Raw genomic sequence first — 11,510 nt, forward strand, 5'->3', positions numbered from 1 at the left:
CGCCATTGAAATGCAACATTTTCTCTCCCCTCCTCCTCCTTTTCTTTTCCTCCTGAGTTGTTGAACTGCTTCGTATTATTGATCTGCCTGGTCCATCCAAAAACAGCAGATGGCTCCAACGGCTGAATGATCTGTGTAACGCCCAGTGGGGTTTGCTGTGTGTCTCTCTGTCTCGAACTATTTCGAAAATACGACTTTCATCATGGATAGCCAACACATTATTTACATCTTTGGTCAATGTCTTATTGTGCTTCAAGGTAAGTTCACATCGAGTATTCTTCTAGTACCGTACACTTATTTATGTGTAAACCTGACGTCTCCTGCTATTTGCAGCCATTTTTTTCCTGAGCATGGTCGACGCAGCAGCTGACATTTCGACAACCCTTCCACCAAATTTTGTCCCCGTGATCGGTAAATATGTCGACGTCTTCGTCATAACTGTACAAACTCCTTCTTTTTAAATTTTGTTGGGTGGGATATAATTTTGTTTTCTAAATTAGATGGTGCAGTAACAGTGAGGCCAGCTGACCTTCCCGAAATTCTGTCTGTTCCCGACGCCAAAGGGGAAATTTGCACGTTAGCAAGCTTAGAAGCGACGATCGTGATCTGGCCAGAAGGCGATGAATCACGCAATGTGCAAATCAAAATGCCCGATCGCGACGTGAACGTCTCGACCGTTCAAAATTGCTTCAACAATCCATCGTCATCGGTCAAACCACTTTTGGTAGTCACGTGGTCGTCGTCCTTTCAACTGTGCTTCTACATCTCCAAAGTAAGTACCAATACAAACATAACCCAATTCAGCCACGTAATCCCGTCATCAGTTTGTGTTATTCAAGATTTTCAAAATTGAATTTTGATTAAATCTATTTGTTTCCATTTAAGGACGAAAACCAGTGGAGTCTGGATCAAATCGTCTTCGCCTTCAACACTTCAGAAGTTCCGCTCGGTATCGTCAAAAGTACGCAGAATAAGTATAACTACACAAAGTCTTGTTAGAGACTTCTGTTATTTGTTCTTTTATTGCCCCTCCGCCCTTTGCTTGTTTCTTTTATTTTTCTTTGAACCTCCCTTAATGTCCTTTTTTTGTTTCACGCTCGAGGAGTATGTTGACCAGACGATTAGCGGCCGCAGCACGCCACTGTCTAGTCTGGTCGAGATAGTTTGTCACGCCGTCCGGGCGTAACTTACTGAGTAGCCTCGGCGTGCTGTAGTTCTCTAGTTAGAACAGGTTGACTTTGACGGATGATGTGAGTTTTCAAATAAATTTGTTTGTCTCATCACGCGTGGACAGGTGAATTGAGGACGTTTAGGAGCGAGGCGAATGCTCTGTCAGACCTGAAAGCTCCGCTTGGATCCTTCTATCGTTGCTTTTCTCCCAAGCCGTTGTCCTTATTACCGTTAGATGGCGACAGTGTTGTTTTGGGCCAAAATAAGAGTCAAAATATCCAAGATAAAGCTTTTCTTCGTCTCAGCAATTTCGAATTGCAGCCATTTCTCGGTGATCTGAAAGAGTTTGGAGAAGGTCAGTAACAGTATATTTCATACCAATTTTATCATTTCTGTCATCTTTAACTTTTTTTTTTTACTTTCTCAGAGGTTGTTTGCCGTGAAGATGTGATAACGAAACGTCATCGACGTCGTCGAGATTCTAGCGTGACGATTGCGGTTGGCAGTTCCCTAGGTACGTTTTGTTGACAAACAAGCAAACCAACATCGAAACTAATGTATCCTTTGCATTGTTTGGTTGATGGATCCCATCCTGGACATTCTGCACGCAAAATTAGCTGTCATTTCCGTCGTGACCGTGATGGGCTACGCCATTTTCCGTTACGTCAAGGTCAAGGCTGTCGGTTATGATACCATGAAATAATCGATTTAGTTTACAGAAAATAGTCAACAGCATCAGACCGCACTAGGGCTTCAGAGAAAGAGGCAGATCAATAAAAACAGGTTTGATCAGCAGATCCTTTAATTTGAATAATTTTTCAAGTATTCAAAAGTTAATAAAAGAAGTATTACATATCATTTGTAATAATCAGATGTGCCACTCAGCAGTTAACCCAAGTCTTCCATGATCCGTATTATTTTTTACGTAAATTAATGTACTGTCCTGATGTATTTACGCCTGGCCCGCCCTCTTTTTGAATAGTTTTTCATAGGCTTTCCTCGTATACGTTGCAGTGTGTATTGTTACGTCTAGTAGACTGAATTCATACAAATGTTTCATTACATGTATCACATGATCGACTTATTAATCGTATATTGTTTAAGTGGATATAGTATACTCTATAGAAATTACAAAGTATTATTATTTTTTTTTTTTTTTATGATTTTGTTTGGGAACAGTGCACATAGTCTCTTCATGTCTGAGGCTACAAATAATTTGATTTTCCAACCTCTTTTTCCCTTTCCTTGTCTATGTTTTACTTAATTTCTTGTTTTGTTTTTTTCAATTTAATGGGATTCTTTTTTATCACATTGAGATCGTCGCGCCAATGAGTGGACGAACGGAATATCCAGGAAAAAATGAGTATGACACCAAGAAGAGTTATATAGTGAAAAGAGAGACAGTTACAACGTATTTTTAAAAAAGAAGAACACCTCAGGCACTGATGGAATACATCAGCAACAATAGAAGACAACTATTGCCGGGGTAACTAGTGCAAACAAAATTCTGTAAATCGAGAATGAACAACACACACAATGATCCTGATATACAACCCCCCCAATCAAGTTCACAAACAATTACACACATATAAAACGAAAACAGGTGAATTTAGGCGAGGAGAAAAAAAAAAAATGCAAAACCCATTTGACTGCACAAAGGACAAAAAAATAAGAAACATTATAATATTTGACTGGGATTTGTTTGTTCTTTTGAAGAAAAAAAAAATATTTTTGCCAGTTTTTTGTTGTGTTAAATTTTCCCATATCGTTTTGGGATATTTAAAAATGCGTTATAATCAAGCGTGAGAGAACGCCTGATCCCTGTGGCCATGGTAGAGCGAAGACGGTTGTACTACGTGTTGGTGGGCAACGTGGAGGTTAGCCAACGTAGCTACCGATCCGGAATCGTAGCCGTGGCCTCCGGATGGATGGTAACTGGCAAAAGCTGTCGATGGAAGGTGTAGGAGGCTGCTGGTAGCGACGTGAGAATCTTTGCCTCCACCGACGAATTGCGATGCCATCAGCGAACTCATGCTCCTCGAGGCAGCCATTAATCCGCTGCTTCCGGATGGATTGTGAACAACATCGTCAAACAGCATTTTGTTGCCGCTCATGGCGAAATTGCTGGGTTTCAATTCGCCCAGCAAGTCATTGCCGCCGTGGTGGTGGTGTAGGCCGATTCCGGATGAAGACGACGATCCGTTAACCGGAGTCGTAGGTAATCCGTTATCACTACCCATGCAATCATCACTGTCAATTCAATTAAAAGAAAAAAAAAACATTTTTTGTTTTAGATTTAACTGGAAAATCACGCGGGATAAGTCAATGCCGACGATAGATGGCGGGTCCTGAATCACCGCTCCCCCAAAATCTTATCCAATATCTACATGACGTTACAACGACACGAGTAAAGCACATTTTCAAGAATTATACCATCTACTCCACCCTCGGAATTTTTCTTCAACTGGTGGGGGTAGGCAGGGAGGGGGAGAGAAAACTACCCCGGAACCATTTGGTTGGTAGAGGCGACATGAAAAAAAAAAAAAAAAACGAATCGTGGGAACACACATGTTTTATGCTTATCCTTGGAAGGTTGTTACGGTTGCCTTCACTTTGCTTCTTTCTTGCGACCAAATAAAAAAACACGAGAAACGGTTCACTTTTTGTTGCTTATCCATTAAGCGCGGCCAGTTACACAACTCCTTTCGGAGAGAGGCTGTCATCGATAAATCCGTCTGTGCCGTTGCACAAGTTCATGATCGTCAAAGGTCAGCCTTCATAAACTTGCCTCCCAAAACCCAATCATTTTTTTTCAAAAATCCCCCCAAAAAATTAAAGAAATCTGTTTCTCTTTTTCCCATGCCCTATATGTGAACTGGCGTGACCTTTTGCTGTATACCCCCCTCGGACCGACGTTTGTCATCATCCATCATCAAAGATCACACAAAAGTTAGAATCGCACATACCTTCTCTGTTGTTGGGGTGGGGTCCGGTCTCGTTGGCGTCGGTTCTTGAACCAATTGGAAACCTGGGTCAATGTGAGGCCGGTCTTTTTGGCCAGGGTTCGTTTCTCGTCGGGAGTCGGGTAGCGATTTTGCCTGTAGCAATCTTTCAAAGCGGCGCGTGATTTCTCCTTGAAGCAGTAGATGGTCTCTTCGCCATCCCAGATCGTCTTCGGGAGCGGATACTTGCGTCGTAGACGATACTTGTCCACAGCTCCTAACGCCCTGTTTCTCACTTTTTCCGCTTCCTATTTTTGGAAAAATGTAATTTTATTTATTTTATTTTTTTCTCAAAACAGATTTTTTTTTTTTTAAAGGGAGAATCGAGAAAAACAAAAGGACTGCGACATTTACGCGACATCTGTTTCAAAATAAACCAGAACGATTGTGTGAAGGAGGGGGGGCTTTTGTGTGTGGAGGGGGGGGGGGTCGTTTTCGAGTGATGCTTTTTTTTTTTTACTTGAAGTGCCATTAAGAAAATGAGGGCGGCCACCATTTCCAGCACCCAAAAGAAATAGAAAAAAAACCACTGGATACAAGAAAGAAGAAAGAAAGCCAAAAAAAAAACAAAAGCTATATAACTGAGGCACCCATTTCCGAAACAGCTTGAAAACATCTAACTTTGTTCCTTTCTTCCTTTTTATTGTAAGGGGTTAACACAAGAGTTTCGCCTCGAAAAACTGTTCCAGTTTATCTTTTATTGCCTCCCATAATTCGGCGCACATGTGCGCGTACGAAAAACAATGGGCCCGAACACAGAAATATGAAATAAATCTCGGGGAAAAGGAAAGAAACAAAACACAAACGCATACCTTATAGTGAGCGCCGTACCAAATGTTTTGCAATTCTTGGTGGTACTGCGAACTGAAACTGTGCGACTCGAGCAGGTTGTAGAGTTCACGGTAATTACCGCGATGGAAAGCGACGGCCACCCGGGCTCGGAGGACCGACTCGCTACTGGCGCTTCCGCTCAATTCGGACGCCGGAAGCGACCAGAGGAATCGCGATAGACGCTAAATTTGAATTTTTTTTATCTTCAATCAATGTGTTGTTGAAGCGAAGAAATAGTATGTACCTCCATATCGCCGGCCTGTTGAAGAGCTTCGCAAACGCAAGCGACTTGGTCCTTGCTGAAAGCCATGGCCATCGAAGACGATCCAGACGGACCAGTCATCGGTTTGTTGTTATTGTTGTTGTTGTTGTTGTTGTTGTTGTGTCCTAAAGATGAAGAAGATGTCGAAGAGGCGGACGATGGGCCGTTATGATGTAAATCGAGACGATCGCCACCGGAGGACGAATGGCGCTGTTGCGGATCTTCGCCATAAGACAACTGCGACGGAATGGCCGACGTTAATTTGAGGTAGAATTAAATAATTTCACGAGGAGACTTACATTGGCGCTGTCGAGAAGTTCCAAGCTGCTCGTTTGATCCAAACTGTTGTGTTGAGGTTGTTCGCTTTTCAGCGCCAACGCGACGTGATGGTGTTGATCCGCACCGCCTGAAGACGACACGGAGCTGCACCGGGAATCAGTTCCGCCTACAGCACTGGTCGATGCCACGGGATAATGTTGATTCAAATCGTACTGATTCTCCATATGCTGTGGCTGCTGTTGGAGATGATGATGATGCTGGATATGATGGTGCGGATGAAGCGGAAGGTGATACGGCTGGTACAACCGATGCTGTTGATGATGTCGTTCGCTCTTCGTCACCAACCGATGACTCAACAACGGATGATTTCCAGTGGCCGGTTCTAAGGTGTGGTGACCCGACGGCGGAGGACTCACGCTGCCCGTCGACGTCGTTTCATTAACCGACGATCCAGCACCAAACGGATGAAGCAAAGACGCACCACTACTAAGACTACCACTTGCCATATTTCTCTTTCTTTCGATCAAAACAGGTCAGCAGCACTTCACTTGATTTTATCAGAGGCTCCTTGATCTTTGGCTGGAAGGGTCAAAAGCAGTTATGAAAACAGCATCCGAATGCGAACACTTGTTGGAGGTGAATAATCGAAAATTGTGTTCTTTGGTCGCCTTTGGGATTCGAGTTTGTCGGCTCACGAGTTTTCCTTTAACTGAACTCGGGTGAATAAGCTCCTCCTTCTCGAATACCCACCAGCCATTGGTTCCGTCCGTCCGCGTTCCCGACCAATGACGATTTTTCTAGTCGCTAGTTTTCTCTCCTCCCCTCTGTCAGGTTGTTTCACACACACACGACCGGCTGCTCCGCCGATCCGGCCATCACAAACCGAAGGGGGGACGGACCTGTTGCTGTGTGTAAAAAATAAGTTTAATGTGTGCTCAAGTCCGTCGTCGACTTGTTAATGACTCATGAGCCGCTAATGAAATCCGAATGTCCAAGAAAAAACAGCTCTATACAGAGACTGCCGATCCATCCCGTTTGAAATAGTTATATCCGTCACGTGCGACAACAAGACGACGAGAGTGTTCGTTATTCTGATATCTTTTTTTCCCCATTCGAAAAATGATTTGCATTTTTATGCGCTTTCTATTGAATTTCGAGTTGGGCACACACATCGGTCATAGAATCTTATCTGTCACACTCTCATCTGTAACGATGAACTTGATTATACATATACATTATTATACAAGGACTATTATAAGCTACTCCAATCTCGAGCTATATCATCTGACATATATTTCATGTTGACCCTGGATTGCATTTCAGATCGGCTAAGTAGATGAAAAGATGCCAAGATATCGATGGCATGCTTCTGTTCATTGTCAAAGGAATATGTTTATCGTGTACATAGGCGCGCATAATCTTCCACAACTATGCGCTTTATTCTGCGGATGTAAATCAGATGAGCATTCTTCCTCGCGCGCGAGCTCTTTTAATCTTCTCCATTAAGATACCTGCCAACTTAACATACCACCTGTACACACACACACACACACCTATCACCCTTAGGAAAAATCTAAACAATGAACATCAGCTATTTAGACATTCTTTAGCGAAAACATTCTTCTGGTAAAAGTGGACGTTTGAAAATTTGGCAGTGCCATTTTAATTGCTGTTGTTTGTCATCCTGTTTTAATCAATTAAGAGTCTTGGAATTCCCAGAAAATGTGATTGCGTCATGGAAAGACGATGGCGACGTTATACTAGACGCTTTCGTGTGAAGTGCGCGGATTCCTAGTATATTCGAAGCCAATAAGACATTTCAAATGGATCAATGGGTCAAAATGCCTAGACACGTGGCGGATGTGTCTGGAAATGACGTGCTAATTTTCTTGCGCAACTCTATTCTCTCTCTCTGATGTACAACGGGAAATGGCGACGGATAGGTACTAAATCTGTCTAAATGTGCATGTATAGTGTCATAAAGAATAATAGTGTGTCAACTTCTTTTAAGCTATACGATTAGAACTTATCAAAAAGCCTGAAGCTCTGCTGGATTGAAATCCGAGCTCCAATTGCAGCATGTATAGAGTCTCATCGACCGAATAAAAATCCAACACGGAGAGAGTTCTATACTGCAGCTGGTTCTATTCGTTCTCTTTTGGCTCTTTGAACCTCTGTTCAGCAGAAAGAAAAAGAAAAAATGAAAAGTTCTTGAAACCAGCAGCGGCCATCTTCGCCATCCTCCTCCATCCATGAAACTCTGGTGATGTGTAACCCGAATCATCGCCCCAAAGTTCTAACGGTCTATTGTTTCAAAGAGGATGGCAAGAAAGCAAATAAAGCTAAAAATGAAAAAGAAAAGGGGATCCGGAGAAAACAATTGGGCGGAGTTTTCACGATCCTCTCTCTCTTTAAAAAAATGTGCTGAGACGATACTCTTATCGCGCAGCATGCGTGAAAACGATAGAACATTATAGCTATAACTGAACCCCTCCCCCCTTAAAAAGAATTGCAATATATACTAATGGTATAAATGCTACAATTCCACACAGTAGATGTTATCCTACAAGTGGGTAAAAGGACTGTATATAATGGAATAAGAAAAGAAAAAAAAAGGCAGTCGGATAGAGCAATCCGATCCGGTGCTGGGCTATATAGCTCAGAGTCAATTAAACCGGATCGAATGGCCTCCCCCCCAACGCATTTCACATCAACTTGGCTCTCTGCTATTTGTCGTTCAACTCCAATGGTCCGACTTTTGTTTTTCTTGCACGATGAATGTTGAAGCGCGTTCGCAATCAGAAAAATTGAAAAAAAATGCTTTTATTTTCAGTGGATAAAGAGTGTGGGTCGATCTATACGTGACATTCGATGAAATAAGATTTTCTTTTTCTTATATTCTCTTTGAAGTGCGTCATGCAGTAGAGCTATGCACATAATAAAAAGAAGGAAAAAAAGCCACTTGTTTCACTGGAACGAAATACGAGATTGCATTCTATGTTTGCATGTTATATACTTTTAATCTAAACGATATAACGCAGCGAGCCTCTCGAACGTGAACGAACTGGTCGTTTAATCGAACATTTCAGATGGACGAATTTTAATGAAGCCTCGAGAGAATTTGCCTTGATGATATTCAATCAAACCCTTTTGGATAACAGAAGGCTCGCTAACATTATTCATTTTTGCTCATTAGTGGAACGCTCCATGTCAAGATTTGAACGCTTACACACAAAAAGAAGCGGGGACTCACCCTCTCCTTCTGTGGTAATATTCTTTCAATAAGAAATATAGCTGCTCGCTGATGATACATAAATTCAGACGACGCCCTTGCAACGCATTTGTGAAAAAAAAAAAATGGGGTGGTGGTGGTGGCAGAACTGCGCAATGACCGGCGTCGTGTTACCATTTCCTATATTCTATAGCGGGGCCCTATATTCGAACGCGGGTTCGGTCACACCCCGCCCGCTACTACATTTTTACTGTCTTTATTATAATAGCAAGCGCTATGTGTTGTAACCGTTTGAAAAGCAAGCGACGGCCTTTTTTATTTTTTTTTTCTCTTTAAATCTTTTTCGCCTGATGCAAAAGGGGCCTCAACACAACGTATTCACACCCCCTCAGATTGTAATATTCCCTAAACTCATCTCAAATCAGTTGTGTGTGTGTGTGTCTATTTTATAACAGACGAGAGAAAGCTGAGATTCGAATTTCACTCCGGAACCCCCTCCGCCTTAGCAACGGCTTTTTCTTTCGCACCTCTCTGGATGAAAGTTGAACGTTGTTCACATCTCAGTTCTCCCAATCGTGTGTTTAAAATAAACACACGTTAAAATGCAATAGCAGATCGTTTAAATGTATACAGGTATACGTATAGGTGTGTGATCCGCAATTGCTGTTCGGTTGAACGGCCAACGACCTTTCCATCGTCACCTGAAAGTGAAAGGATGTTCCCTCCGGCCTTGGATGATGGTCTTTTTTCTTCCGTATACAATGGAAAACCAAATTCACCCCTTCCGTATACAATTTGCGAAAAAAACAAGCACACAACAAGATGTTCTTCCGCGGTTTCCCCATTTTTTGAATCCCTTTCAGTCTGTTCTGTCAATAGAGAACAAGAAAAGAATGAAATACTGGACAAGAATCGCACCCTGGCATCGATTGTGTCTACACATCATACAGAGCGGAAGAAGTGGGGGTCGCATCCATCATCAACTGTTTTTCCTTTCTCGTCCGCAAGGGCCTTTTGACCGGTCACAGACGGACAATAAAAAAAGAGAGAGATAAGCAAAAATCTGCATGTTTTCACTTTCAATTGAAAAGAATTGAATGTAAGTGTCTGGAAAATCGCGGAAGAAAGGCGTCGTATTAAAGATGATGATGATGCGAATAATGGACCCGGCGGAAGCTGCCAATTATCTCTGATAACTCTCTTGTATTTGTTTGCTACGTGTTGCTGCCCAACCCCCCTACCGTTAGCGAACAACAATCTCTACTAGCTACGTCTGCGTAATTGAATGATTGGCCAATTCCGTTTCGACCTTTACACGGTTATTCGATACCATCAGGTGATGCCATCGATCGATACTGCTGATCGGGGATGCTGGGAAATTATAAATGAGAAGCTAAACTAGCCGAAACTAAAAAAGTAAAAGTGTTAAAAGAAATAAATGGTTTACAATTACCCAAGAGCACATTTGGTTCAGAGTGACCATGAAATTTTTATGTTTGATATACTTCGTGATCGCCACATCTCCGATTGCTTTTCTCGTTACAAGGCCATTAGTAATGAATGTTCTAATCAAGCTCTTGATAACAAAGTGTATATACTCGAGAAAAAAAAATAAGTATTTGGCTTTTGTGTTTATTGGACTCATCTTTGACGGAGACTATGGGTGTGGGGATGGAAAAGAACAACTGGACACTCGGAATCGATTAAGATGAATTACTCCCGGTTCGTTTTACACACTTTTTTTGTGTGTGTGTCCAGCTCGGATATGTGAAACAAGGTCGTTAAAAATGCGACACACACACTGAGCGTACACTCATTAACAGCACAGTGTGTGTAGGAGGAAAAGGGGAGGTGGGTTGGCAGTTGGTCATCAGTTCGCCCTCACACACAAAAAAAATTGAAAGAAAAACGACTAGTAGGTGAACATCAGCGTTGCTACGGTCAAAGAGAAACTCTTCGTCCGCCTCGGTTCTTCCGCCATGTTCGATGCTGTGTGAAATGTGAGATATCTCTTCCAGAGCCGAAGAGATGAAGGAAGGACTGTAAGTACGTTGGAAGGAGGGTTGAGTCGCAACCATATATATATTGATGGATTCTTTTGCTCTACTTTTGAAAGCCTCCACCCCCACATTTGCATCAGTACCGTTAAACTTGAGTCATTTATGATAATAGTTTACTGTTCAAATACAAAATCCAGATGTGGATGAAGATTTTTATGCTTTCGGACCTGAAAAAGAAAAATTAAACTGTGATTTCTTCTTTTTACTGATTCAGCCAGGATGCTGGAATAGTTTATCTTCATGCTCTGATCGAACCGGAACTTGTGGCGGTACAACGGTGAAAAGACATACAAAAAGAAGGAAGTAACAAGACAAGGAAAGGGATGATGGCCATCATCAAAAATTGTCTGTTTTTCTATAGAGCCTATTCTTCTTTATTTCATTGTCGCTCCTCACACATGATTCGGATCTCAAATATGCCATCGTGTGGATATATAGCTGTCATCTTACTCTATATCGATATGGCGATCGGAAAAAGTGTCATTTCCCTATCATATTCGAGCTATGGAGAACACAAGTATTATAGTTTATTGGTTTCATCGTCTGATGATAGCCTGTTTGTTTCGAATCAGATTCTTCTCTTGTCAGCTGTCATATCGATTTTCTCAATAAACACAAGAGCTTTTATGGACGCAATTCAATTGATCAATTGGCAACGCCGTTAAATTGCATTC

The 11,510-nt window shown here is 42.0% G+C and overlaps 2 protein-coding genes across 4 annotated transcripts; one reads left to right on the top strand and one right to left on the bottom strand.

Moving 5' to 3' along the window:
• The first annotated feature begins 47 nt into the window (after nucleotides 1-47).
• Nucleotides 48-2,238, top strand: LOC116931243. Of its 3 annotated transcripts, XR_006651159.1 has the most exons (8): nucleotides 48-257; nucleotides 331-411; nucleotides 501-772; nucleotides 886-961; nucleotides 1,295-1,525; nucleotides 1,598-1,684; nucleotides 1,788-1,953; nucleotides 2,043-2,238. XR_006651159.1 is itself a non-coding variant. In XM_045178831.1 (7 exons), the coding sequence occupies exons 1-7, from the start codon at nucleotides 203-205 to the stop codon at nucleotides 1,871-1,873; spliced, it is 888 nt and encodes a 295-aa protein (XP_045034766.1). In that variant the 5' UTR covers nucleotides 48-202; the 3' UTR covers nucleotides 1,874-2,238. The 3 variants fall into 3 exon arrangements, 2 of the variants coding, with proteins under 2 accessions (XP_045034766.1, XP_045034767.1); XM_045178831.1 differs by having other exon boundaries at nucleotides 1,788-2,238; XM_045178832.1 differs by having other exon boundaries at nucleotides 51-257; nucleotides 334-411; nucleotides 1,788-2,238.
• LOC116930432 (protein sine oculis) lies at nucleotides 2,165-6,337 on the bottom strand. The gene is made up of 5 exons (XM_032937844.2): nucleotides 5,565-6,337; nucleotides 5,248-5,502; nucleotides 4,985-5,185; nucleotides 4,137-4,420; nucleotides 2,165-3,420 (listed from the first exon to the last, which is right to left on the bottom strand). The coding sequence occupies exons 1-5, from the start codon at nucleotides 6,048-6,050 to the stop codon at nucleotides 2,967-2,969; spliced, it is 1,680 nt and encodes a 559-aa protein (XP_032793735.2). The 5' UTR covers nucleotides 6,051-6,337; the 3' UTR covers nucleotides 2,165-2,966.
• Between the last annotated feature and the right edge of the window lie 5,173 nt (nucleotides 6,338-11,510).

Source organism: Daphnia magna, linkage group LG9, assembly GCF_020631705.1.
Source record: "Daphnia magna isolate NIES linkage group LG9, ASM2063170v1.1, whole genome shotgun sequence".
Classification (NCBI taxonomy): Eukaryota; Metazoa; Arthropoda; class Branchiopoda; order Diplostraca; family Daphniidae; genus Daphnia; species Daphnia magna.

Coding starts and splice junctions, on each gene's coding strand:
- LOC116931243 (XM_045178831.1), top strand. CDS start 203: ATGGATAGCCAACACATTATTTACATCTTTGGTCAATGTCTTATTGTG. Junction 962..1,294: donor TCCGCTCGGTATCGTCAAAA/GTACGCAGAATA, acceptor ACGCGTGGACAG/GTGAATTGAGGACGTTTAGG. Junction 1,526..1,597: donor TCTGAAAGAGTTTGGAGAAG/GTCAGTAACAGT, acceptor TTACTTTCTCAG/AGGTTGTTTGCCGTGAAGAT.
- LOC116930432 (XM_032937844.2), bottom strand. CDS start 6,050: ATGGCAAGTGGTAGTCTTAGTAGTGGTGCGTCTTTGCTTCATCCGTTT. Junction 5,503..5,564: donor AACTTCTCGACAGCGCCAAT/GTAAGTCTCCTC, acceptor ATTCCGTCGCAG/TTGTCTTATGGCGAAGATCC. Junction 4,421..4,984: donor GGTACGGCGCTCACTATAAG/GTATGCGTTTGT, acceptor TTCCAAAAATAG/GAAGCGGAAAAAGTGAGAAA.